At 46.5% G+C, this 23268-nt stretch overlaps 1 protein-coding gene across 2 annotated transcripts in view; it reads right to left on the reverse strand.

The window, feature by feature from the left end:
* LOC144792820 (ceruloplasmin-like) overlaps positions 1 to 23268 on the reverse strand; it is a 477616-nt gene that overhangs the window by 221746 nt on the left and 232602 nt on the right. For both annotated transcript variants that reach the window (XM_078668018.1, XM_078668019.1), the window contains exons 10-11: positions 15715 to 15865; positions 9617 to 9829 (exon numbers count right to left, since the gene is read on the reverse strand). In XM_078668018.1, the coding sequence (XP_078524144.1) occupies positions 9617 to 9829; positions 15715 to 15865 (364 nt within the window). The remainder of the gene's footprint in view (positions 1 to 9616; positions 9830 to 15714; positions 15866 to 23268) is intronic.

Raw genomic sequence — 23268 nt, forward strand, 5'->3', positions numbered from 1 at the left:
AGAGAACGTAACATCTCCTACTCATGGGGCCACCCCTTCAGGATCATCTTCCGATGGCAGAATCGGCTGGCACAGATTAATTCTCTCCAAGCAGCAAAGGACCTCTTGGGTCTACAGGATGTCCCTTCTTCACAGGAGGCGAATGCTTCGCCATCTCGGAGACGTCACCGCTCGTCCTCTTGGCATAGGGTGGGAGCTTCCCCAGACCGGCGGCGGCCGGATCGTGCCTCTGGTCTGCAGGAAAGGGCCGAAGCAGTGGCTTCGGTGGCCTCAGCCACTCTGGCGGATACGCAACAAAGCTCTGGAGCGGCATGACCACCACGGATTTGAACTGACCAGGATCGGCGCTGGAGGGGCTTCGGTGCCTCGGTCTGGGGTATGGATGTACTTTTTGGGAAGACACCCCGGACCATGGCCGCGGGGGTTGACCAACTGGCGCCCCTGCACCACTTCCGGTTAGGAAGGCCCCTCACGAACTTTGGACTACTGGAACTGATGAGTATTCTCTTTATCCTTTATGATTTCCACTTCTTTTGTTTGTTGTTCCTTTCTCTACGGGTAGGGTTGGGTGTTGGGGAGTTTGGGGGTTCGGGGTCGGGGGGGCTCCATGACTTGTGCTATGCTTGGTTTGCTTATCTATTGGGGTGGGGTTGGGATGGGGGTTGTTGGGGACGGTGGGGAGGGACCCGTGACGGAGGGCCGAAGGGGATGTTTGTTATGTGTCTGCTGCTGAGTACGTACTCTACTGTTGGCGCTTTCGTGCCGCGAACGTTCTGGAAGCTACTGGTTGTCTGCTGCCTGAGGGCGGGGCTGAATGCGGGGTGGGTGGCACTTGGCATGCTGAGAGCGATTTCTGGGTTTTATTTCCGCTATGCCGCTTAGTGTAGGGACGTGGAATGTTAAGGGCTTGAATTCGCCACAGAAGCGGCAGAGAGTACTGAAGTATGTGATGGATCATCAACTTGATGTAGTTGGACTGCAAGAAACCCACTTGGCACGGATGGATGAGGCGAGGCTCCGCCATAGGGCGTACCCCATTGTTTACAGGTCCTCTGCTGTTACGAAGCATCGGGGGGTGGCGCTTCTGTTCAGGGCTACGTTGCATTTTCAACCGGTGGAGGTCCGACACGACAAGGAGGGTCGATGGCTGATGGTTAAGGGGCACATTCAGGGCAGGTTGTGTACATTTGTGGTGGTATATCTGCCCAATGCAGGTCAGAACAAGTATTTGCAAGAATTGCTGGTGAAGATTGGGGACTTTGCGGAGGGGCTCTTGTTCCTGTTGGGAGATTTTAATTTGGTGTGGGACAGGGACTTGGACAGCTCGGGGGGGCGTAGGGCGGACACAGGGGTCTTTTCGGATTCCACGCAGCAAGGGGTGGGGGAGTTGGGTCTAGTAGACGGATGGCGTTTTTTCCACCCTGCCATGAAAGACTACACATTCTTTTCACATGTGCACCACTCCTACTCTCGCTTGGATCACATTTTTCTTAGCCAGTCCCTCAGAGGGAACATTTTAGATGCCGCCATTCGTCCGATTTCGGTGTCGGACCACAGTCTCTTGGTGCTCACTCTCCGTTGGTCGCCACCCGACACCGCGAGCCGAAAGTGGTACTTCCCGGCGTCAGTGGTTAGAGACGAGGTTTCCAACCAGGCCTTACGCCTGGCCATCCGTGAATTTTTCGGCTGCAATCCACCGTCGGATACTTCTCTGACGACTACATGGGACGCCATTAAGGCGACGATCAGAGGGACGTGCTTGGGCCTCAACTCGCAACTTAACACCCTGCGTAGAAAGGAACGGGACGCACTGGAAGCCGAGGTGCTTGAACTCGAGAGGGCTCATAAGCTCAATCCCTCGAGGGTGACCCTGCGTCCGCTTACGGCGGTTAGGGGCAAATTGAAGGCACACTATGCAAATAGAGCCGAGCTTACTCTCTTGCGATTGGGGCGGCATTCATACTCTAGTGGCAATAAGATTGGCAGACACTTGGCCCGGCAATTGCGGGACAAGAGGGAACGAGAATACATAGGGGGGATCAGAGACCCCGCAGGAGTTCTCTATCATCGGGACGGGGCGAAGGCGGACGTATTTGGCCGCTTTTATGCCGATTTGTATACGGGCGAGGAGTTGGATGCGACAGCGCAGCGGGAGTTCCTGCAGCGCTTGCCGCTCCCGCAGGTCTCCAGGGCGTGGAACGATCTGTTAGAGGCTCCGATCTCGAGGGAGGAAGTCCTCTCCGCCATTAAAAACTTGAAATTACATAAAGCCCCCGGCCCGGATGGGTACACTGCTGTCTTCTATAAAACCTACGCAACTGAGGTGTGCGATTTTCTAGTTGCCCTCTTTAATGACATGGCTACGTCCGGAGTGAATACCGGGACTCTGGCGGAAGCGGTGATTACGGTCCTGCCGAAGCCAGGGAAGGATCCTGAGCTCTGTCCCTCCTTCCGCCCCATAGCCTTGCTTAATATTGACGCAAAGCTGTATTCGGCAATACTAGCGAGCCGCCTCCAGGACTTGTTACCGGCGATTGTTCATCCGGATCAATCCGGCTTTATCAAAGGCCGCCAGACGCACGACAATACGCGCAGGGTGATTCATCTCATTGAGAAGGCGAACAGGTTCCGCATTCCGGCGGTATTGGTGGGCCTAGATGCGGAGAAGGCCTTCGATCGCGTGGACTGGAGCTTTCTGTTTCACACGTTGCAGGCGTTTGGGTTCTCCGACAGGTTCATCACCATGGTGAGGGCTAATTTCTGTAGCCCGCGCTCGAGGGTGGCGGTGAACGGCCACCTATCGGCCTTTTTCCAGCACTCGCGAGGTACCAGACAGGGATGCCCCCTCTCTCCCTTATTGTTTGCGCTTAGCATTGAACCCTTGGCGATGGCGGTCCGGGAGCATGAGGGGGTGAAGGGCATTCTATTCACAGGGGAGCAGCACAAAATCTCTCTCTTTGCGGATGATGTTCTGCTGTCAGTGGCTGACCCCGCTAACTCTCTCCCATGCGTGCGGGATATCTTGCTGGAATTCGAGGGAGTGGCTGGCTTCAAGGTAAACTACGGCAAGTCTTATGTCCTGAATTTAACCTTATCACAAACCGACGTTGCTCAGGTAAGAACTTCGACGCCACTAGCCTGGGCTTCGGGCTCGATACTTTACTTAGGAGTCCACCTCACTCCCACGGTGGGTGGCTTATTTGCAGCCAACTTCCCACCCTTGGTGGCCAAGACGCGGGCCGAACTGGAGAAGTGGAAGCCCAAATTCCTGTCATGGTTAGGTAGGGTGCATGCCATTAAAATGGTCCTTCTCCCTAAATACTTGTATCTCTTTCAGGCCCTACCGATTCCACTGAGCACTTCATTTTTTAGACAGCTCAGAACATTGATCTTAAAATTTGTCTGGCAGGGAGGTCGGGCTCGGCTTTCGTTTGCACTCTTGCGACGGTTGCGGGCTGACGGAGGGGTCGGCCTCCCGGACCTACACCTCTATTATAAAGCTGCCCAACTAAGAGTCATGGTGGAATGGTCACAGCAATTTTCCGACAAACACTGGTTGCATATGGACCGGAGCGTGACTGGCCGGTCCATCTGGGATCTGGCCTGGAAGCCCAAGCGTGATCGACCGGTGAACGCGTACATTAGTACGCCCACAGGGACTACACTGAAAGTGTGGGACACCCTGGCGGGGGATGAGCGATGGACGACCTTCCCGTCTCCATTCACTCCATTGCATTTCAATCCGGCGTTCCAGCCGGCACTCGCCGAGGGTCCCTTTGATACTTGGAGGGAGGGAGGATGCCGCGCATTGCTCCATCTGTTCCACGGCTCTGATCCCCTGACTTTTGAGAATTGCATGCGGGATTACCAAGTGCAGCCAACTGAAAAATACAGGCATTTACAACTGCTCCACTGGGCCACGTCACCGGGAGTTCGGGAGGCTGCCACGAGGCCTCCCTCCGAATTTGAGGCCTTCCTGCTGAAAACATCTGCCATGAAGGGGGCCATCTCCTTTCTATACCAACTGTTGCTTCGTTCTGCCCTTTCTCCTAGACCGCGCTACATGGAACAATGGGAGGAGATGGTGGGGAGGGACATCGCCGATGGAGAATGGTCGGCGTTGTGGAGGGACATGACGCAATTTAACCACTCAATTCTACTGAGGGAGGCTCACTTGAAGACTCTCACACAATGGTATATGGTCCCCGCCCGACTTCACCGTATTTACCCGGTCGTTTCGGATAGATGTTGGAGGGGCTGTGGCCTACTGGGGGACTTCCGCCACATCTGGTGGGATTGCCCGTTCATCAAACCCTTCTGGGACGAGATCCTATCCCATATTAAAGATATTTTGCAGTATCCCATTGATAACTCTTTGGCATCCGTGCTCCTGGGCCTGCGGGATCCTGGCCTTGAGCACCAGACGCGCGCGGACAAGAAGATTCTATGGCTCTGCCTCGGCGCTGCCAAGCTCACGCTGGCGGCAGCATGGAAACGGAAGGAGGCACCGGCGATCTCACTTTGGCACGCTAGGCTGTGGAGGCTTCTGAGTCTTGAGAGAATGGCGGACATCTTCCTAGGCAACTACAAAAACTTTAAGCACACATGGGGTCCCCTGGTGTCCTTTCTCTCTACTGGTTTACCCTCGGCAGTTTGCCCGGCATCGTTGAGGACCCTACATCTGTTTCAGCTCTAAGTGTGTGTGATGGGTGAGTGAGGAATGGATGAGGCGCCGTCACGGGAGGGGGGGGGGTGGGATGAGGGAAGTTAAGTTTGTGTTCCGCTATTGGGGCATCTGTGCCGCTGGGACGAGGCTTCGTTAATGGCTTTGTGACTCTGAACTTCTACCGGCTGGACTAGAAGTATTCCCCGCCTGGGGTTACATACGAGACTACATCTTTTCTGCGGATGCTGGAGCCTAGCATCTACTCGCTTCTCTTGCATTGCATTATTGCCTCGTCTTGCTTTATTGCTTTCCCACTGTGTGGGATCATCTATGCACCCGATGCGGTAACTTTTGTTTACTGTTTTTTCTCTGTGTTTTGCAAAATAAACAATTTTACACAAAAAAAAAAAGATAAATTGTTGATGGTAGGTACCTCCTCCCACCAAATCCTCCTGGGCTTCATGTCCCATTTGTTTTCTTGCAAAACACACAAGATGATGGACGGAATGTTGCACAATGGCAAACCATTCACCCCCAGTCACATATCTGGGTTTAATTCCATCATTATTTTGCTCACCAGGCCACCCCAGTTCAGACATGGCCATATGCAAATCAGTCTTGACCCTGTGCCTCATGGGAACAGTCCAGGCCGAACTGCCAAGCCATGTCTTCCCTGGACCGGAATCAAGCATCCTAGGACCGGTTTCTGGCTATCAGCCGTTTTCAGCCAGGATAGCTTGACTTCAGTGGCTTAGTGAGCACGGGACCCACGTCTGGGCATACCCTTCCCACATAGGGTGAACAGCAAAACACACAAGATGATGGACGGAATGTTGCACAATGGCAAAACATTCACCCCCACTCACAGATCTGGTTTTAATCCATCGTTATTTTGCTCATCAAGCCACCCCAGTTCAGACATGGCCATATGCAAATCAGTCTTGACCCTGTGCCTCATGGGAACAGTCCAGACCGAACTGCCACGCCATGTCTTCCCTGGACCGGAATCAAGCATCCTAGGACCGGTTTTCTTTGCAAGGGCTTCGTAATTGACCTAGAGTGACCTCCTGCTGGCCCATAGTCAGTAAAGATGCAGGCCACCACATCCTGTAACAATGCTGAGAGCAATCCCAGTGCTTAATTTGATTTTCTTAGGAAAGAGCTGCTGGAACTGCTGATTGCAATGGTTGTCAAATGAAGTCTGGCTAGCTTGGACTCTCCCTCATGCCTCTTTCTTCCACAAAACCTGCATGTACTCTCTTGAATGCACTCTTGCAAATTATTTATCCTTTCTGCTTAAATAAATTACTCCTGGCCCACCTAAATGAATGTGCCATCTGCAACTACCTGCACAAAGTAAGCACAGAATGGTAATTTTATATACAAATTACAGTTAAAGTTTTTTTAATGTACAATTTTGAGTAACAGTTAATTTGTGCATACTAATGATTTTCATGATGAATATAGTCGCAACTGATGAATATTGGTGTTGCACTAAAAACAAATGAATTTAAATGTTTAGAAGTGAAATTATTAATGTAGTTTAGTTATGCCACATTTTTGTAAAGACACTATTTTTTAACCCCTTCACTGCGGCGGCTATTCCGCCGCAGTGCTAAGGGGGGCGGGGCGGCCGCGTGGCGGCCGCATGCTGGTGACGGAACCGCTCCGTCACCAGCCGCGGTTGAGCTGTGCTCGTGACGGAGAGGTTCCGTCACGGCCCCGCCCGCACAATAGAACGCGCCGCGCAGGCGCGGAATTCGTGCCGCGCAGGCGCGCCGTGACGGAACCGCTCCGTCATCAGCACAGCGCGACCGCAGCTGATGACTGAGTGGTTCCGTCACCAGCAGGGGAGGGGTTAAGATGGATGTAGTTTTTTGTGTTTTGGTCATCCTGCTCTTGTTTATTTCCCCCTCCCAATCAATGTCCCCCTGCAAGTCGCCTTTCCCCACAGGTTTCTCAGAGCACGGCACAATCTAACGCAGTTGGTTATTTTCCTTATCAAGCATGTATTGTGAATTACATTTTTATTGTGATCCTGATATATCTTTCTGAAGGACACTTTCGCTGGAAGTTCCGATGCAGGCTTGCTAGCATACTAGTGTATAAGTCTTTGTTTCAGAATGTTTGATATTGTATTTTACAGCTCTGGACTGTTGTTGCTGTGAATGGTAATGGAAGATTCCTGACTACCTAAGAAATGGGTTAGTGTTATAAACTTTTAATGAAGATCTCGCTTCTGATTGGTCCAGTATATGGTATCACTAGTCATGCTGTACTAAATCTGCAGTTTTTCTTATTGTCTGTGTGTAAATTATGTATAAAATCTCCTGTTTTTAGGGGAAAGAGAGAAACTTTTCTGTTGTACTAAAAACACGGCTCGATTTATGATGACTTCCCACTTTCTGTTGGGTCTGATTATTGTGACATTTCCCTCTCTTACTGAGAGATGCTGTTAGTTTCTTTATGATTCTCACAGTAAACTATTGATGGTCTTCCCGAACCTTTCAGAGATGCTGATTATTCTATATATGACTTTTCCTGTTTATCTGGGTTTGGTTTGAGTTCTGACTTGTGATTTTCTACCCTGTATCTCATCCTTCATGGTATTTACTGCATTTCTCTTTAATGCCTATTTTGTGAATTTCGTAATAAAACTAATTATCAATCTATCTAGAACTCAGTTACTCTTTAATGCACTCTGCTAATATTGCTGGGCTTGAAGTCTCTTATTGCTGGATCAAGAATGCTGGAGTTGAGCTGCCACAGATAAATTTGGGGGTGATTAAAATATTGGGGTTCAGTGAATTATTGGGGTTCAGGTTCCCACAATACATTGCTGTTTGCAAGCATTGTGGATAACATAGTTCACCACATATTCATGTTGGGCTGATTTTAATGTGCCAAAAGCACATGATGAAATTCTACTTTGAGGGAGCAAACTGAGTAGTCCCAGTGGTTGAGAAATGTAACTTCAACCAATTCCATTCTAATTTTTGTGTGTTTCAAGATGCATTCTGTATATTAGGATGCATGTTTGTGGCTCACTGTTTAAAAACTCCTATTTCACCTGACCGATGACAAGTAATAAGGTAGGTGCACATTTAGGGTTATTTTTTATCCTGTATATGCCGGGCATAAAACTCTTTAAAAATGTGTGGTAAACTGAAAGGCATCATGCAAATGCTAAAGAACTGCAACCTATTTGTGCTTTTTTATAATTATATTATTGAAGTTTTCTGAATTTAATAACATAAATACCATATAATACCTGTGCTCAGGCATCATACCGAATACCCCAATCAGACAAGAAGAGTAGCATAGATCCATACTAATATTATAAAGAGAGAGCCCAAACATTTGAGGCGCGTAATCTCAGTAACCACAGCACCAATCACAACACCCAATACAGCGTTGGAAAGGGCAGTTGCAGCAGAAGGACATAGGCTATGCAGACGGCCACCATATAATTTTTTTTTTTTTATTGTTTTTATTAACTTTTCAAGAAACAGTGGTGTTCATCACAATCATACAGTGCAAGACATACAATTGTACCGTAGGACACCATATACGTTTAAAAGGTAAAAGAACCGTGCCAGCAAAGTAGTCCCTTGTGGGCGTGTATGCGTTGTGCTATGGGTGTGGGCTGGGGGCATGACTAACGCTGGGGGCGCGTGGTACGGCCATCACATCGTGAGCTGTGGGCGTGTGCTGGGGTCGTGACAAACGTTGGGGGCGTGACAAACGCTGGGGGCGTGTGTCCTCCCTTCATGCCATGTGAGTCATACATACAAGCGCCAATTACGTTGCTGCGCAGCATCTAGGGGCACGCTGGGGGCGTGAGAAACGCTGGGGGCGTGTGTCCGGCCTTCATGCCATGTGAACGCAACTGCACCACATGAAGGGGCACGCTGGGGGTGTGAGAAACGCTGGGGGCATGTGCTACGTTCCACCCTTCATGCCATGTGGGTCGTACATTAATCAGAAGATCGTCTGCTGTCGCCGTGTGCAGGGGGCATGACCAACGCGTTCAGCTGGAGGCCTGGTAAGTAACATTACTGCAGCCTCACCTGCGCGCTGTTACTGAACTCTCTCATTCAACGAAATTAGACGCGCCTACTACCATCAACCAGGGCTCTAGCCGGGCTCAGGCGGCGGATCAGTACACTAATTACACGCGCCTGATAACATCAACGAGGGCTGCAGCTGGTCCTCAAGCGGGGGAACACGTGCCTGCTAACATCAAACAGGCCTGCATCTGGGCCTCAAGCGGGGGAACACACAAATGAGCGTGTCTGCGGGGACAATTACTGCAGCCTCTCCTACTCGCTGTCACTGAACTCTCTCATTAAACAGATTTACCCGTGGCTGATAACTCTCTCATTCAACGACATTACACGCGCCTGCTAACATCAACCAGGGCTGTAGCCGGGCTCAGGCGGCGGATCACTACACCAATTACACGCACCTGCTAACATCAACCAGGGCTGCAGCTGGCCCTTCTCCGTCCCTATTCTAATGGAACAACATTTTTTGTCTACCACGAGATTTTAAAATAAATTGCCCTTGCCAAATACACACATTACACACATTCTATTTCATACCCGGACAACGTCGGGACGGGCTGCTAGTATATTATATATGCGGTACACCAAATAATCAAATACCAAGTACTACATTTTGAAAGTATCCTTACTAATATTTCCCTAGATCTTCTGTATTTCCTGTCACAAACCTTGCTTTATGTACTGTTTCTTCCACCTTCGCCCAATAGACCATATCATGCTAACTTTTAAGGAAAGTGGTATCAAATGCCTGATGCATTCCTCAATGAATGTGTTGTGCAGCAACAACTTTTAACACATGGATTGCTATGTACCCTTACATACACATAATAGGTAGGTTACATGTAAAACACAGAGAACAATAATCATAAACTAAATCTCTCACCTTCAGTATCCGGCACCATTTTGACAGTGTAAGACGTATGTGGTAAGAGGCTGGCTGTGTTCCGGTTTGTCCCTCTGGTTGAGAATGTGTTGTCGTAAAAGCTCACTCCATGCATATCAGTGTCGGTGCCTAAGCCAATTACATGCCACCAAACAGTGTCTCCCATGCACATATCCAGTCCAGGTTGATTGCCATACAGATAGCCATTTATAGCTGGCAAGAACGCACAAGAAAGGAGAAAGGCATTTGAGATGTTAAAAAAATTATTAAATGTGTGATTTAAACCAGCATTATTATTTTCCCACATTTACCCATCTAGTAGTAGGCATATGAGCTGATATAATAAGCGCAAACAATAGGATAACGATTTGGGAATTTAATTAAGTAACTTCTGTCGCGACCGTACCAGCAGGATTTGTGTCATTCATGTCCAAAGGGCCACATCTGGTTCTAGAGTTAGCATCACTGAAATATATTTTTTTAGGGTCTGGCTTGATAGTGCAGCTGGGATGTACGTTGTTACAACGCATGGTTTTACCACGCATGCTGTTACAACACAAGTTTTACAACGCAAGCCTTTACAACGCATTGCTTTGGGGGGTGCTGGATAGTAAATAGTTTAATTTACTATTCCAACTCCAGTCCCCGTGGATAGTAGGGAAGGTGTTGGATAGTAAATTAAAACTATTCTCTATCCTAGAGCGCCCCCCAGTGCAATGCGTTGTAATGGTTTTCGTTGTAAAACCTGCGTTGTAAAGGCACTGCGTGGTAAAAGTTGCGTGGTAAAGGATGTTTCCCGTGCAGCTGTTGCTGGACAATTATGTGAGCATCACTAGTAAGGGGCTTTGGTACTAGGGCCGGACTGGGAACCAAAACCGGCCCTGGCAAAGTGCTCGCCTGGCCCCCCTCCCCACTGGGGGGGGGGGGGGGTTGGAGGTGCCGCCGAGCTCTTTGCCGGGGCCGGTTTTCGGCCGATTTTGTTGCAGGGCCGATTTTGCAGCTATGCTGCAAAAACGGCCCTGTAAGAAAATCGTCCCCCAGGTACTCAAAACCGGCCCCTACCCTTGTGGTGCACCGGGGGATTGCCCGGTGCCCGCTATGGTGAGTCCGGTATTGTTTGGTGCCGCCCCCAAGGTTGGCAGCCAGGAGTACATGTTCTGACTAGACAGAAGTTGTGTGCTTAAACAAAAACAGTGCTTTCCCTCCACACAGCTGTGATCATTTTTTTATTTATCCAACTCGCTAAACCTGACCTATAAGGGGGACTCACATGATATTTGAAGTCTAATAAAATGTCTTAGATAACTAGATAATTTATGTTGTTTTTCTCTGGCAGTAGAAGGGATAGGGGGAAGACAGTCATTAACTTACATGCATTTTTAGGTCTGACTTGACAATACAACTGTCACCTGACCTTTTTACCTACATCCAATATTATTTCCCAGTTCTTTGCATCCACTCAAATACACATCTATTCCCATGCTATTTACTTGGAAAACCGCAAATGACCATTCAACATTCCTTTAAAGCCAGACCTATTGTCATTGGCAATGTTTACTTTCCAGGGAGTGAAGCCTCAGCTCGAGCGCTGAGGCAGGAAAAGGAGTTGGCCCATTTTTGTCACGCAATTCACTGTGAGGGTTGTCCTTCAGGGCTATCCCAAAAATAATGCAAGGACTATTTAAGGATAGCTTTGACTTTGGAATCTGCAACGTTTTGTGAATTTTCTGGAATGGTACCAGAAAACCTTGGCATAAACATCATCTGACAGAAATATTGAGTTAATATTAGTAACTCTACACCCAGAGGAGCAATGACTTTGTAAACAATGGCTAGGCCACAGTATTTATGCCGAAAGAAACTTTTTTATGGATAATCTGGTGTAAAACAGAAGTTTCTGGAAATTAAAGATGCTCACCCCTGGATGTTCGCTGCATAAGGATTTTCTTGGGAGTTTAATCTGAGGGTTCCCCAAATTATCAGATTTATATATCCATGCAAGAGACACTTTCTCTTATAAGAAGAAAAAGGGCAGGCATGGAGATGTGCTCCTCTGAACGTCAATGGTGCTCCCTCTGCAGAGGAGGTCAGCAGTACAGCCAGGGAATACGGGCTGCCTGGGGTGACACTTTGCAGGCAGCTCCAACACCTGCACTAGATGAAGCAGACACCTGGAATCAAGACAGACTTCATTTTCCAGAGTGCAACAGCACTCTCTCTCAAGACTAGCAATGGTGGCAGCCATCTAAGATCCACAGTGCACAAGTTCCTAGTGGTTCAGAGCCTTCCTTCCTAGGCGTTTGTGATACTGTACAGCTTCAACTGGGATCTTGTTGCCAAGTGACTGGAATTCATTGCACTTTCATTGAGACTTGTCAAGGACCTTCTTCTCAGACAAGAATCCTGGATTAACATTAGATACCAATGATTTAGACTTTGCCAATGAAGTCATTTTTCAATGATTACAAACTCTCTACAATGGAGTCATTATTTCTAGGATAACAAACACTATTGCACAAATTCATGACAGGAGCTAGTGAATCCTCCATATTGTGCATACTTTGTTTACAACACTTAGTCATGTGTGGTATTAAGTTATTGCAAGTGGTGGAAAGTGAATGTATATTGCTGCGAGTGAAATCAAAATACTATTGACTATTCATTCTGTTAAAGCTGATGAGCTATGTATATTTAGAATCATTCATATCACCAATTGATTTTTAAATCAAGGAATGTTGCCGTATAAAAAATGTGTATTAAATTTCAGGTTATTTCACATATAATTTTAAAAAGGTATTTACATATCCCAGGTCTAGGAACTCAAAGAGTTATCAGCTACTGAAGAGAGTGGGTTATGTAGAGATTACCACAATATATCAGATAGCACTGCAGATATAGTGAAATGCAATAATATTGAACAAGTACTACATCAATAAGCTCGTGTTGTAAAATAGTAATGCTTCTGCGGTGCAGGTTGAGTCAGCACTAAGAAGAGGTATGGTGAAGCTATCCAGTGTCTCAGTTTCTCTACATCTGGTGCAATTCCTCTTCTCCCAGTCTACTGCTGACTGGCATAGATACTTTTTGCATGGTCATCAGTGGGTTCAGGAAACTGTGGATAATAACATCACTCCTATTGGATCTGGATTGCTAGGTTAGTGCAACAGTGACACATATACAATAAAAACTATCCATACTGCCTTAATCTCTCCACTAGTCAATGCTTCAAGTTAAAGCTTGCCTCATATGTCTTATTTTCTTACTTTTCCATTGTAATCTAGTCACCACTGGGTGGGGGGGGAGGGAGGTTGGGGTGTTGTTCTTTGGGGGGGGGGGTGTTTGAAGGTCGAGTGTATGGTTTACGGCAACTCCTTGTGATATATGTTCTCTAAATTAGCATCACTCATTTTGAACGAGGATGTGGCAGGTCTCTAGATCATGTGAAGCTGAACCCATCATAGCTGTCTGTATTGCAACCTCGGAACCTGCGCACCCTCGGGTGCCTTTTGGGGTCATTACCCTCTTTGTAATGCTTTGTTTGATGCTTAAAAAAAAGACATTTTGACAAAAAACCAACTATCCATGTATGATAGCCTCTGGTGTTTTTCCTCGATCATGTCCTCACTGGACTATCTTGGCTCAGAGCCCTCACCAGATCGTGTCATTGTTGCACGCTCCAGGGTCAACCAGTTGAATATGCACTTTGGGCCCACCTGGCCCCTGACTCTGTTGATGCTTTCCTACCTCTATGATTGAGTAGCTCCATTGGTGTCATGTTAGGTTCCTTGTGTTGCCTGTCATCTCCAAACTCCTTTTCATCAAAGTGGGCATTAACACTACACAGACTCATAGCTACACTGTGATCAGCAAGAACCCACCGTCGTAACCTTGGACCTAAGCCGGGACTTGCATGCCAGCCTTTGTAACTGCTAGGGCATCTTACCCACCACTCCCTTCTTCTTTGAAGGTCATCTAGGGTTAGGGAGAGTGTATCATCCACTATAAATTGGTGTTTCACCTGCCTTTCCTACCATGTGGTTACCCTGCCCTCTTTAGAGGTGGGGAACCACAGGGTTTCCAACAGCAGAGCGTCAGCTTACTCTGCGGGTGGACTCCCTTGACCTGGCACCCTCTCTGTCAAAGACTGGATGCTGAGAAGGTTTGTTAAAACTATTTTTTCCTGTGATAAGAGTGACTCTTCAAAGTAGCCATGGTGCCACCATATACAGACCAGTTCATGTGAAAGGTGTTAATTGTATCTTTAAGAGTGTCTTAGTAAGGAGGAAAAGGCTACAAATTGCAAAAAAACCTCTGTGGCAATCTTGTAGTGTTTGATTGACGGTGATGAAGCTTAATGCACAAGTAAACATCAAGGAAACTATATGTCTATGACAAAAGAGAAAGTGCCAGGCAATGATATCCAGCAGGCTATCAAAGGTCTCCAAAGTAAGGGCCTTATTTACTTACATTTTGCATCGGGGTGGTGTCGTGCAACGTGTTGTAAATCCGTGAAAAGTGGTATTTACTTTTTGGCATTAACTTTTGAGTTAGAAAGTAGCCAGAAGGTAGCCCTAAAGTAAGGAAAAGCTGTGCTTTGTGCTATTTTGTGCTACTTTGAGTCAAGGGGATGTCCCATGGGTGTTACCAAGGTAATCCCACTCAACCACTCAGGGGTTTTAATGCAAATCCCTATCTCCCTATCTGCTAACATTGGTAAACAGGAATTTGGACAGAAAATGATGTTGGGGCTTTGTTTAAATGCCTCAAACTTCTCAAACTTTGTATGTGGGCTGAATTGTACAATGCACCTACAAAACGGGAAAAGTTTTAAAGTATGTAAAAGCATTTTATTTTATACTGGAAGGGTGACCACCCAGTACAAAGTCTATGTTAGGCATCACATTGACAACCTTGCATTATGGTGCAAGTGTGTGTGCTCGGCACTAATGCGGGGCAAAACTAGTAACAAGATGTGAATGATCACAGTGATAAGCAAATGAACTAAATGTTTTGCAACAAATCTATCCTTGTTTATATATGATTCAAACAGGAACCAACAAAACAGTAAAAGACTTGACTTCATCTTAGATAGGGGACCTTAGTCAGTGTTCCATGAACTGGCCACCATCATGGCCACGTCCCTTTCCTATAACCAATGGCATCAACTTCACACTTGAAAAAGAAGCCCAAGTTTGATATTAGAGTTTCTGATGCTCATGCTTTATATGATCCTCATGAATTTTATTAAGATAAAAAAGAAAATTCTCTTTGCAAGCCATAACATGTCCAATTGATAATACATTCAGTCCATCTGAAGAAGAAAGGCTTTTCTTCCTCCTATGGGAGACAGAAGCTGGAGTCCCCCTCAGAGCATGGAGGTAGCCAGAAGTTATTCAACTGCAAAGAAAACAGTGATGGAGAAGTCACACTGGCTTTACTCAGTTCAGCAAATCCTGCCCAGTGCTTGTGGCAAACTTGGAGATGTTAGAGGCCTGAATGGCATACATAAATGGTATTTCTCTCGATCACTAGCAATGTAATTAACTTCACTTAATGACCCTTGCTGGAAAATAACTACATTATCACATCTCTCATAATCACAAAGGTAAATGGCACAATAGATCATGTGAGTGAGACACTATTGTGTGGGAGAAGAAATCCCACTGCACTTCAGCATACAATTTAGCACTTCTTAGTGTTGTCTTAGTGGCCTGAAACATATGCTAGTGGATGGGAATGTTATTTTACAGCTCAGCAGCATTATCTGAGGCCTGCTCATCAGGTTCTGACTAGAGCAGGGGGCCATACAATAGGGATAGATTATGTGGAAAAATGGATTCTCATCTTGGGGAGAGGGTATTTCTCATGGCTAAGATCACAAGAAAGAATTTTGAAATGTAATAACGTCATTCAATAGTAATTGTTCAGAAATTCGAAGCCTCTTTGCAAACTACTGTCTGCGTTTTGTGAACCAACTTTCACCTGAATTTTTATCAAATGTGAAAATGCTCTCTGACTTCTTTGTAACAATGATTCGAACTCAGGTATGGAGGAGACAAAGGTATAAGTGTGGTGCTCACAGATATACATGTACTTACAATTCATCTTGTTAGACTCCTGAAAATCTGGATCCTCCTTGTCTGACTGTGTAAAGCACGTTGTAAACATCTGGATGTTGTCCTTCAGGTACCAGCTCAAATTCTCATCCACCACTGTCACAATTAAGAAAAGGTCTGTTGCATTTCCTTCCTGTGGAGACATTGAATATAAAAAGCAGAAATATTGCATAAGGTGAAATTGTTGCAATTTAGGAAGATATGTCACTTTGGTGGCAGTGACAAGGACGACATAATCAGTTCTTGATCACTTTAGATTGCCTGGCTGACAAATTGATTCTCATTATAGCTCTGGCAACGTTCAAAACTTCACTTTTTGGAGTGAGTCTGATTTTCAAATTAATTGTTGATTTCTAGATGAATGCTGAAATTGGCATTTAAAAAGTTGAAGTTCATTGGAATGTTCACCTAGAGATCTGAGCTTTTATTCCCCCTGGGACCTTGAAAACAGTGGTAATTGCCATCGCAATATCAAGGTTGGACTATGGCAATGCTCTGTATCTTGGGATCCAAAATCAACATCTGAGCAAGCTCCAACGCCTGCTGAATGCCGCTGCCAGAATAATCTTGAATATTCCCAGGCATGAATCAGTGGCCCAGCGATTGGTGGCACTCCATTGGCTACCTGTCCGGAAAAGAATAGCTTTCAAGGCGCTTTGCATCACATTTAATGCACTTCATAGCAGAGTTCCGGCCTATCTGATCGCCAGAATAAAGTACTATGTTCCTTCGAGGAATGTTAGATCGGTTCATCAGAAGTTGCTGCAAGCACCCAGATTTAATCAGGTTCGCTGGGGTGGCAGGTGCTTTCTGGTAAAAGTGACCAAACTTTGGAACCGCCTACCCATTACGATCAAAAACAGTCTGAACCTCATTATGTACAGGAAATCTTTAAAAGCATGGCTCTTTCAAACAGACATTTAATGCACCTTCCTCTCCTCTTGACTACGATCTTCTAGTGTTAGAGCCAAGAGCCTCCGGGCATTCGTTGCGCTTTATCAATTTTAAAATCAAATCAAATCGACCGTATTTTATGTTGGGATTGATTTGAAAGCTTACTGGCTCAGGAACCTCATGCATTCCACATGCTAGTCAATGAATTTTGGATCAAAGGAAAAGGATCAATAGATTTTTTTATATTGTACTTTGTTAGAACTCGTTTCAGAGGACCATGGGGCAAGCAGGGGCCACTGGGCCCAACCATGGGGGTTGAGGCCTTTTACTCTTGTTGTCACGAAGTCTGACCTACTATGCATCCTGAGACACTGGGTCAAGTACTCATTCTCCATTTGAATCTCAGTGTCAGGTGTGAACGAGCAGCCTAAGGCTCCATCAGGGGGGAGGTGTGGATACAGATTAGTGAACATGGTCTCACAACTCCAAGAGCATGCAGCAGCAGCAATACATCATGGTCCAGTCAAATACTCACTTTTATAGAAACGAGAAGTAGTTTATTTCTAACCCTACTCATTCAGAGGAAGATTATGACATTCACTGACAAGTCCCTATCCCACTCTCTGGGGTTATTCCCCATTCACTGGTAGCCACATACATTGAATGCCTAACTAGCAGGCTGTGTCTAAAGAGTCCACTCTGACTCTTAAAGTCAAGTCAAAAGTCTCTTACAGTCACAGCGCTGTCAGCAGCACGTCCTCCAGGGCTTGATAGGCTCGAAACAAGTCTTACCCTCTCCGGCAATAGTGACCTGTGCAGCGTCTGGAGTGATCCCCATCCATTGAGAGCTCATAGCAGCTCTGCTCCTGATAAAGTCAGTCAGCTGCATGCTGACTCAGTGGCTGCACTTGGCAGATGCACAAGTTCTGTCTTCCTTATGGTCACACTCCGGCAGCAATCGTAGGTGTTCCTGCACTGTTTCTGCAAGGTCAGTTGCCATGCTCCCAAAAGGGGACAATAAATTGTAGTGCTCTTGCTTTCAATGCTTCCTCTGCGTCCCCCCTTCTATGCGGTCAGGTCAGTAACACTCCTCATTGCTCTGGGTGACCTACAAGTCACCACTGCTCATAGTTTATGGGCTCCTGCCTGATCCACATAGCACACGTGCTCCCGGCAGCCCTTTCAGCATATGGGGTTTACACCCAGCTGCGGTGAAAATCTTCAGCCCACACAACATGGCAGTCTTTACCACAGCTGCCTCTCCTAGAATATGGGGAGCACTGCAACAGTGTTGTGCAGGCTTTGGCCCTTCTGCCCAAAGCAGTCTTTTCCATGACAACCCTTTCCATCTGTCAAAGCAGGAGAGAATCTACAGCTAATAGTCCCACAACACAGGCCATGGTAGTAACTAGAGTTCACACTTGGATGTCAGCCACAGTGATAGGTGCATCAAAAGGTCCATCCAGGGCTCCCAGCTCTACTCTTTATGAATTATTATCAGCCCCATCTCCTTCCTGAGATGTGTCCGGGCCCCTCCTTTGTGATCTTTCACTAAATCAAAGAGTACACTTTCAAGGATAAGGGGGGAGCCTAGCTTGCCCCTTCTCATTGTGTCTCACCCAGCTCACAGGAATGCAGCAATACGCAAATCTGTATGGGAGGATTCCTCTATCTCCTCGTGTCTTCGACATGCAGGTCTGGGTCTCCCAAAATGAAACTCAGGGACCTCCATGCAATGTATCATTACGGGCACACTTGCACTTAGTGGATATACACAGCACACACCCTGTCTAGCACTGTTACCTCCATGTATTGTACCACCACAGGCACACCACAGAACACATGCACTCACAAACACCTTGAATCTGCATGCACTGCCCAGCACTGTAGCCTTACTGTATTATGCCACTTGCAGGCACACATACACACAGCACAGACATTTTGCATGTACACACTGCACAACACGACACCCTTCATGTATTGTACTCCTCGCAGGTACACATACACCCAGCACACATATTGTCCATGTGTGCTCTGCACAGCACTACTTCCTTCGTGTACTGCACTCCTTGCCGGTACACATACACCCAGTACATGCACTCACCACGTGTGCACTGCACAGCTTTGCCCTATACTTGTATTGCACCTTCCCAAGCACACATACATCAAGAGCTAAGTAACGACTCCTACCCTGAACAGCACTTCACATCCAACCGATGGAGGTCAAAGGGTGACGCAAGCACTAAGCAGCGGAACTTTAAAAAGTGAGTGAAACTGAGGGGGAGTGTCCAAGATGGCACCCGACCTGCTGAGCTTTGCACCACTCTTATTAGCATAAGTGTGGTGTCCCAAACAACAGTAAGCCCCTGTAAACCCCCAGGAGAAACGCAGGATTGCAGGGGGATGCCTTGCTGACAGCTGCACAACAACCTTGCACTGTTTGGTGGCTTTGATGCCTGCACCTCAGCCTGACTGCTTTCAGAATGGCAGCCACCAAGAGGGGATCGACAGAGGGGACTGGTCCGTGCCACAGCGAGCCGTGCTCTGCATCCTCCCACTGCAGAATGACTACCCCAACCAAGCTACAGTAGTGCAGGTGAGTGCGCCCGAGGTGTACCGCTGGGGGTGTCTGGCTGAAATCCCCACAGTCCCTGCGGCCGGCTGGTTGTAAGCAGGTGGGGCGCCTGGCCTGGAGGAGTGGCAGCGCAGTGTTTGGTGGGCCCAGCGGGCGCACCTGGGCCTGTGGCGCAGTGTGAGGCCTCATCATAACCTGGTGAATGGTTCCTGGCATGGGTGGGGGCAGGGCCGGACTGGCTACCGGGCAGTTGTGTGTGCTGCCGAGCTAGGGGCTAATTTCTCTGTGGTGGGGGCTTATTTCGTTGATAGGGACGAAATTAGCCCCCAGCACGGCAGCACACACAACTGCCCGGTAGCCAGTCTGGCCCTGGGTGGGGGCAGGGAGAGCTGGGCCTTTAGAGCATATGCAAGCACAAATGTGTGCACACTAAATCCGTACAGGGCCTGGGGCTGCTCAACATCAGTGAAGCGGTGTACCCACCTGGCTCCCAGCGTCCTGGTGGGAGGAAGATAAACAGCATAACCCACGGCATGAAGGTGAGCTGGGGACACCCAGTTTCCTCTCCCCCCTCAGAAACACAGTGCTGCATGGCAGATATACTCTCCTTCTGTGACCGCTCCAGACCCACTGTCTATGCACCAGACCAGCTTTGTCCTCTCAGCTTTGACGTATTCTGCAACATTCCCTGACACGGAGGACCCTCTTCATTGTGCTTTTGAGCTTTAGGGCCTGATTGGGTGCAGCATTCAACTTTGCGGCGGTGTTGGGCCCAGTCACATTGTGGGCATGCCTCTCCAGTTTTGGACATCTGGCCCGCTGGGTCCTAGTGGTGCAGTGCCCCCCTGGTCCGTAGGCTGGCCGGCCGGGCCCTCAGCATCCCCCCTCCTTACCTTGACAACTGGCGCACCCTCTCCCTGAAGTGGATCTCATAGGAGCATTTTTTTAAAACGAGTGGCAGACACTTGATCCCTCCTGGCTGAAACTCTCACACCTTAGGGAATGTCTGGGGTACTGCCAAAATGCCCACTCACTTAGACTGGCTTTATAACATTTCGGATCTCCTTGGCATGAAAAGTTGATGGCCTCAGTAGAGCAAAAGAAGCCCCAATTCGACAGGACATGGGGACCTTGCCTGCTATTCCTTTCACAGAAATTCATGGAATTAACATGCATTACCTACTACCCATACTTAATCTCATACTCGCAGATGGGGTCACTGACTGATTCCCCCCAGAGATGCTTTTGATCCACTTCCAGTCTATGGACTAGACGACACCATCCGCCCATACATTGTAGGACATTATCATGATCAGATAGGTTGTCTACCTTTACCCTTACACTTATCCCTAGTACCCCCCTTTTCTGTCTACCATTTTTCTTCTATTTCCTATCTCTCACCAACTACTGTTCATCACTGGCCGGTGGATGTAGGTGTAACGTTTTTGCATTGTTCTTCTCCAGAATTAAAACTAATAAACAGATTTAAACCAAAAAAAGTGAGTAGGCCTCACTCCAGTGACACAGGTTAAAGAGGATCTGTTCACTCCTACTAATCACTACACAATATGCTGCCACCACCGTGCCTGTGCTGCTTAACTCCTGGTGAAGACGGTAGCCCTCCACCATTATGAGGTTAGCCGTTTGGGCTCCTCACCCTGTACAATTAAACCGCAATCCATGAGATAGGTCTAAATCATGGTGCACGTGCATGATCAGCGTTTGCCTATCACAACAGAAATCAGCATTAGAGATCCGTATATCAATACTTTTGGGTACTCAGTGGAGGGGTTCACTCAAATTACCATGAAGAGCACTTTTCCATCCCAACATACTTCCTTCCCTCCCCTCAATAAGGTTTTGGTATAAATTGTGCTGGAATTGTAATTTGTACATCTAAGGTATCTGCTACTTTTTCCCCTTCATCAAAGTTTGGTATGGTATTCCCCCCATATAAATTGAGGCAAACTGAGTTTCATTAAGTGCATATCCTAGTAACAGAAAATGAACCGGGGGTGGAGCATCTACCTCAAGAGGTGCAAATGGTCTTTCACCCGGGCGAAATATACATTCTGCACTCCCACCTACCACACCAGACTACAAGTTCCACTAATGTTGATCCATCTAGCATGCTGGGTCCACAATGTTGACAATTCGTCACCTATTTTTCTCATTTTAATTGACCAACATGATTGCTTGTGTGGGTCATTTTAACATAGTGAGTTGCATTTATTTGCTTCTTTATTTTATGCTCCAGACACTTCGGTGTACCTGGGTGTCACAGGCCCTAATGCACGCAAGAATTATAGACCTACCTGCCACCAGAGGGGAAGTAACATACAGCCATTAAACATTCCTGGACTCCGGTGCCATTGCACCAGCTGCACTATTGATACCTGCACCCCTGTCAAGCCAGTCTCTTTTTGTGTCAATCTTCTAACCTCCTTGTAGAAGTTTTTCTGTTTTCACCTATCGCTGCAGAGAGGGATTTTTAATACACTGCAAAGGTTATCCAGTGGTGTGACATGAAACAGTGATTTCATCCTGAAGATGTATGTCTTCTTTGCATGCAAATATTTATAGTTAAGGCTACCAGTTTTTTGTTGTTACTGATTTGTACAGAAAATATAGACAGAAAAAAACGAGTTTCCTTTTTGTGTTTATTTTTAAAAGCCGAAAAATACGGAAATGTGGGCTTCTTTTGAGCAGCTGCCATTGCTGTCATTCATAACTTACAAGCCAACTGCTGAGCAGATTGAAAACATGCAGAGTTTAAAGAAATGGTTGGGAGTTCCTTAAATCATGCCATATCTCAACATATAGTTGTTGTATAATACTAATATGCTCTTAAAGATGCAGGGTCTTATTTACAAGACACTTGCACTGCTGGTGCGTCACATTTAACATGGGAAAAGTGACGTACCGGAGGCGCATGGGGATTGTAAATAAGCCACGTATTGTTTTGTTATATCTGGCTATTTAATGTGTTAAAACACAGCAGGAATCAAAGTATGAATGCATATTGATCAGACTAGTAAATGTAGAAATATACAAATGCAGACATAATTTGTTCACAAAACACAAAATAAATGTGTATAAATTCCAATATGGTGTCCAAAACTTAAAGAAGAATAAGTGCGGACGAACATGTGAAAAAAAAAAATATCATAAAACCTTCCTAATTATATTGAATATCCCTCTAAAAATATTTTGTAACGTCCATGCGTTTAGAAGCCGGAAATAATTACTGAAAAAAATGATTACTTATTTGTTGGCATTCCATAGTAATGGCTGTGCACAGGACTCCATGGCCTTCCATCTGAGTGAGATAAAATGGTAACATGCAATATGAGATCCGCTGGGAGTGGTATTTATCATGTGGGGTATTAACACCCCTTTCCGAATTCCTCATTTTATAATGGGGATATCGAGACATCAGGTAATATTACCTTTTTTTTCCTGTTTCAAGTTGTGAAATCGGGTTATTTCATGTTTTCCTATCCCAAATGTATCCAGCTTAAACTTGAGAAAAATTGTACACAAGTTATACAGATGTTTTCACAAATTGTAATCTTGATTCGATTGTAAACTACAATTTGCATCTGAATCACCATTGGCTTAACACTGGTATTGCAGAGCTTTTTTTTTATTAGTAAGTATTACAGGTTCCTCAATGGGGTAGTTTCAGTTCCCTGTTGACATGGTCACTGATGTTGCATTACCTGCGGATTCTATTTTCGTGAGTCACAAAGTCATTTGCGACAGTGCAAACTGATGTCACAATGCACAATCCTATGGCAGAGATGTAAGGTGTTACGGTCAGGATTAATTTTGTGTACAAAGGATAATTCCTTATGAAAATAACTTACCTTTGAGGCTATTTCTGCTTTGTATGTGTGCTGCCGAATGAAATAAAGATATTTCTCCTTGTTATGCCAGTTTAAGGAAGGCACACCATTTTAGCGCAAACCCATGTCTAAAAGTTTTAGAAGTCAACATACATGGGTGGCTGCAAGGGCACGTCCGTGCACCACCCCAAAAACGCCTAATGCAAAGTAACGCAAGGC

The sequence above is a fragment of the Lissotriton helveticus genome, chromosome 11 (genome assembly GCF_964261635.1).
Source record: "Lissotriton helveticus chromosome 11, aLisHel1.1, whole genome shotgun sequence".
Taxonomy (NCBI): Eukaryota; Metazoa; Chordata; class Amphibia; order Caudata; family Salamandridae; genus Lissotriton; species Lissotriton helveticus.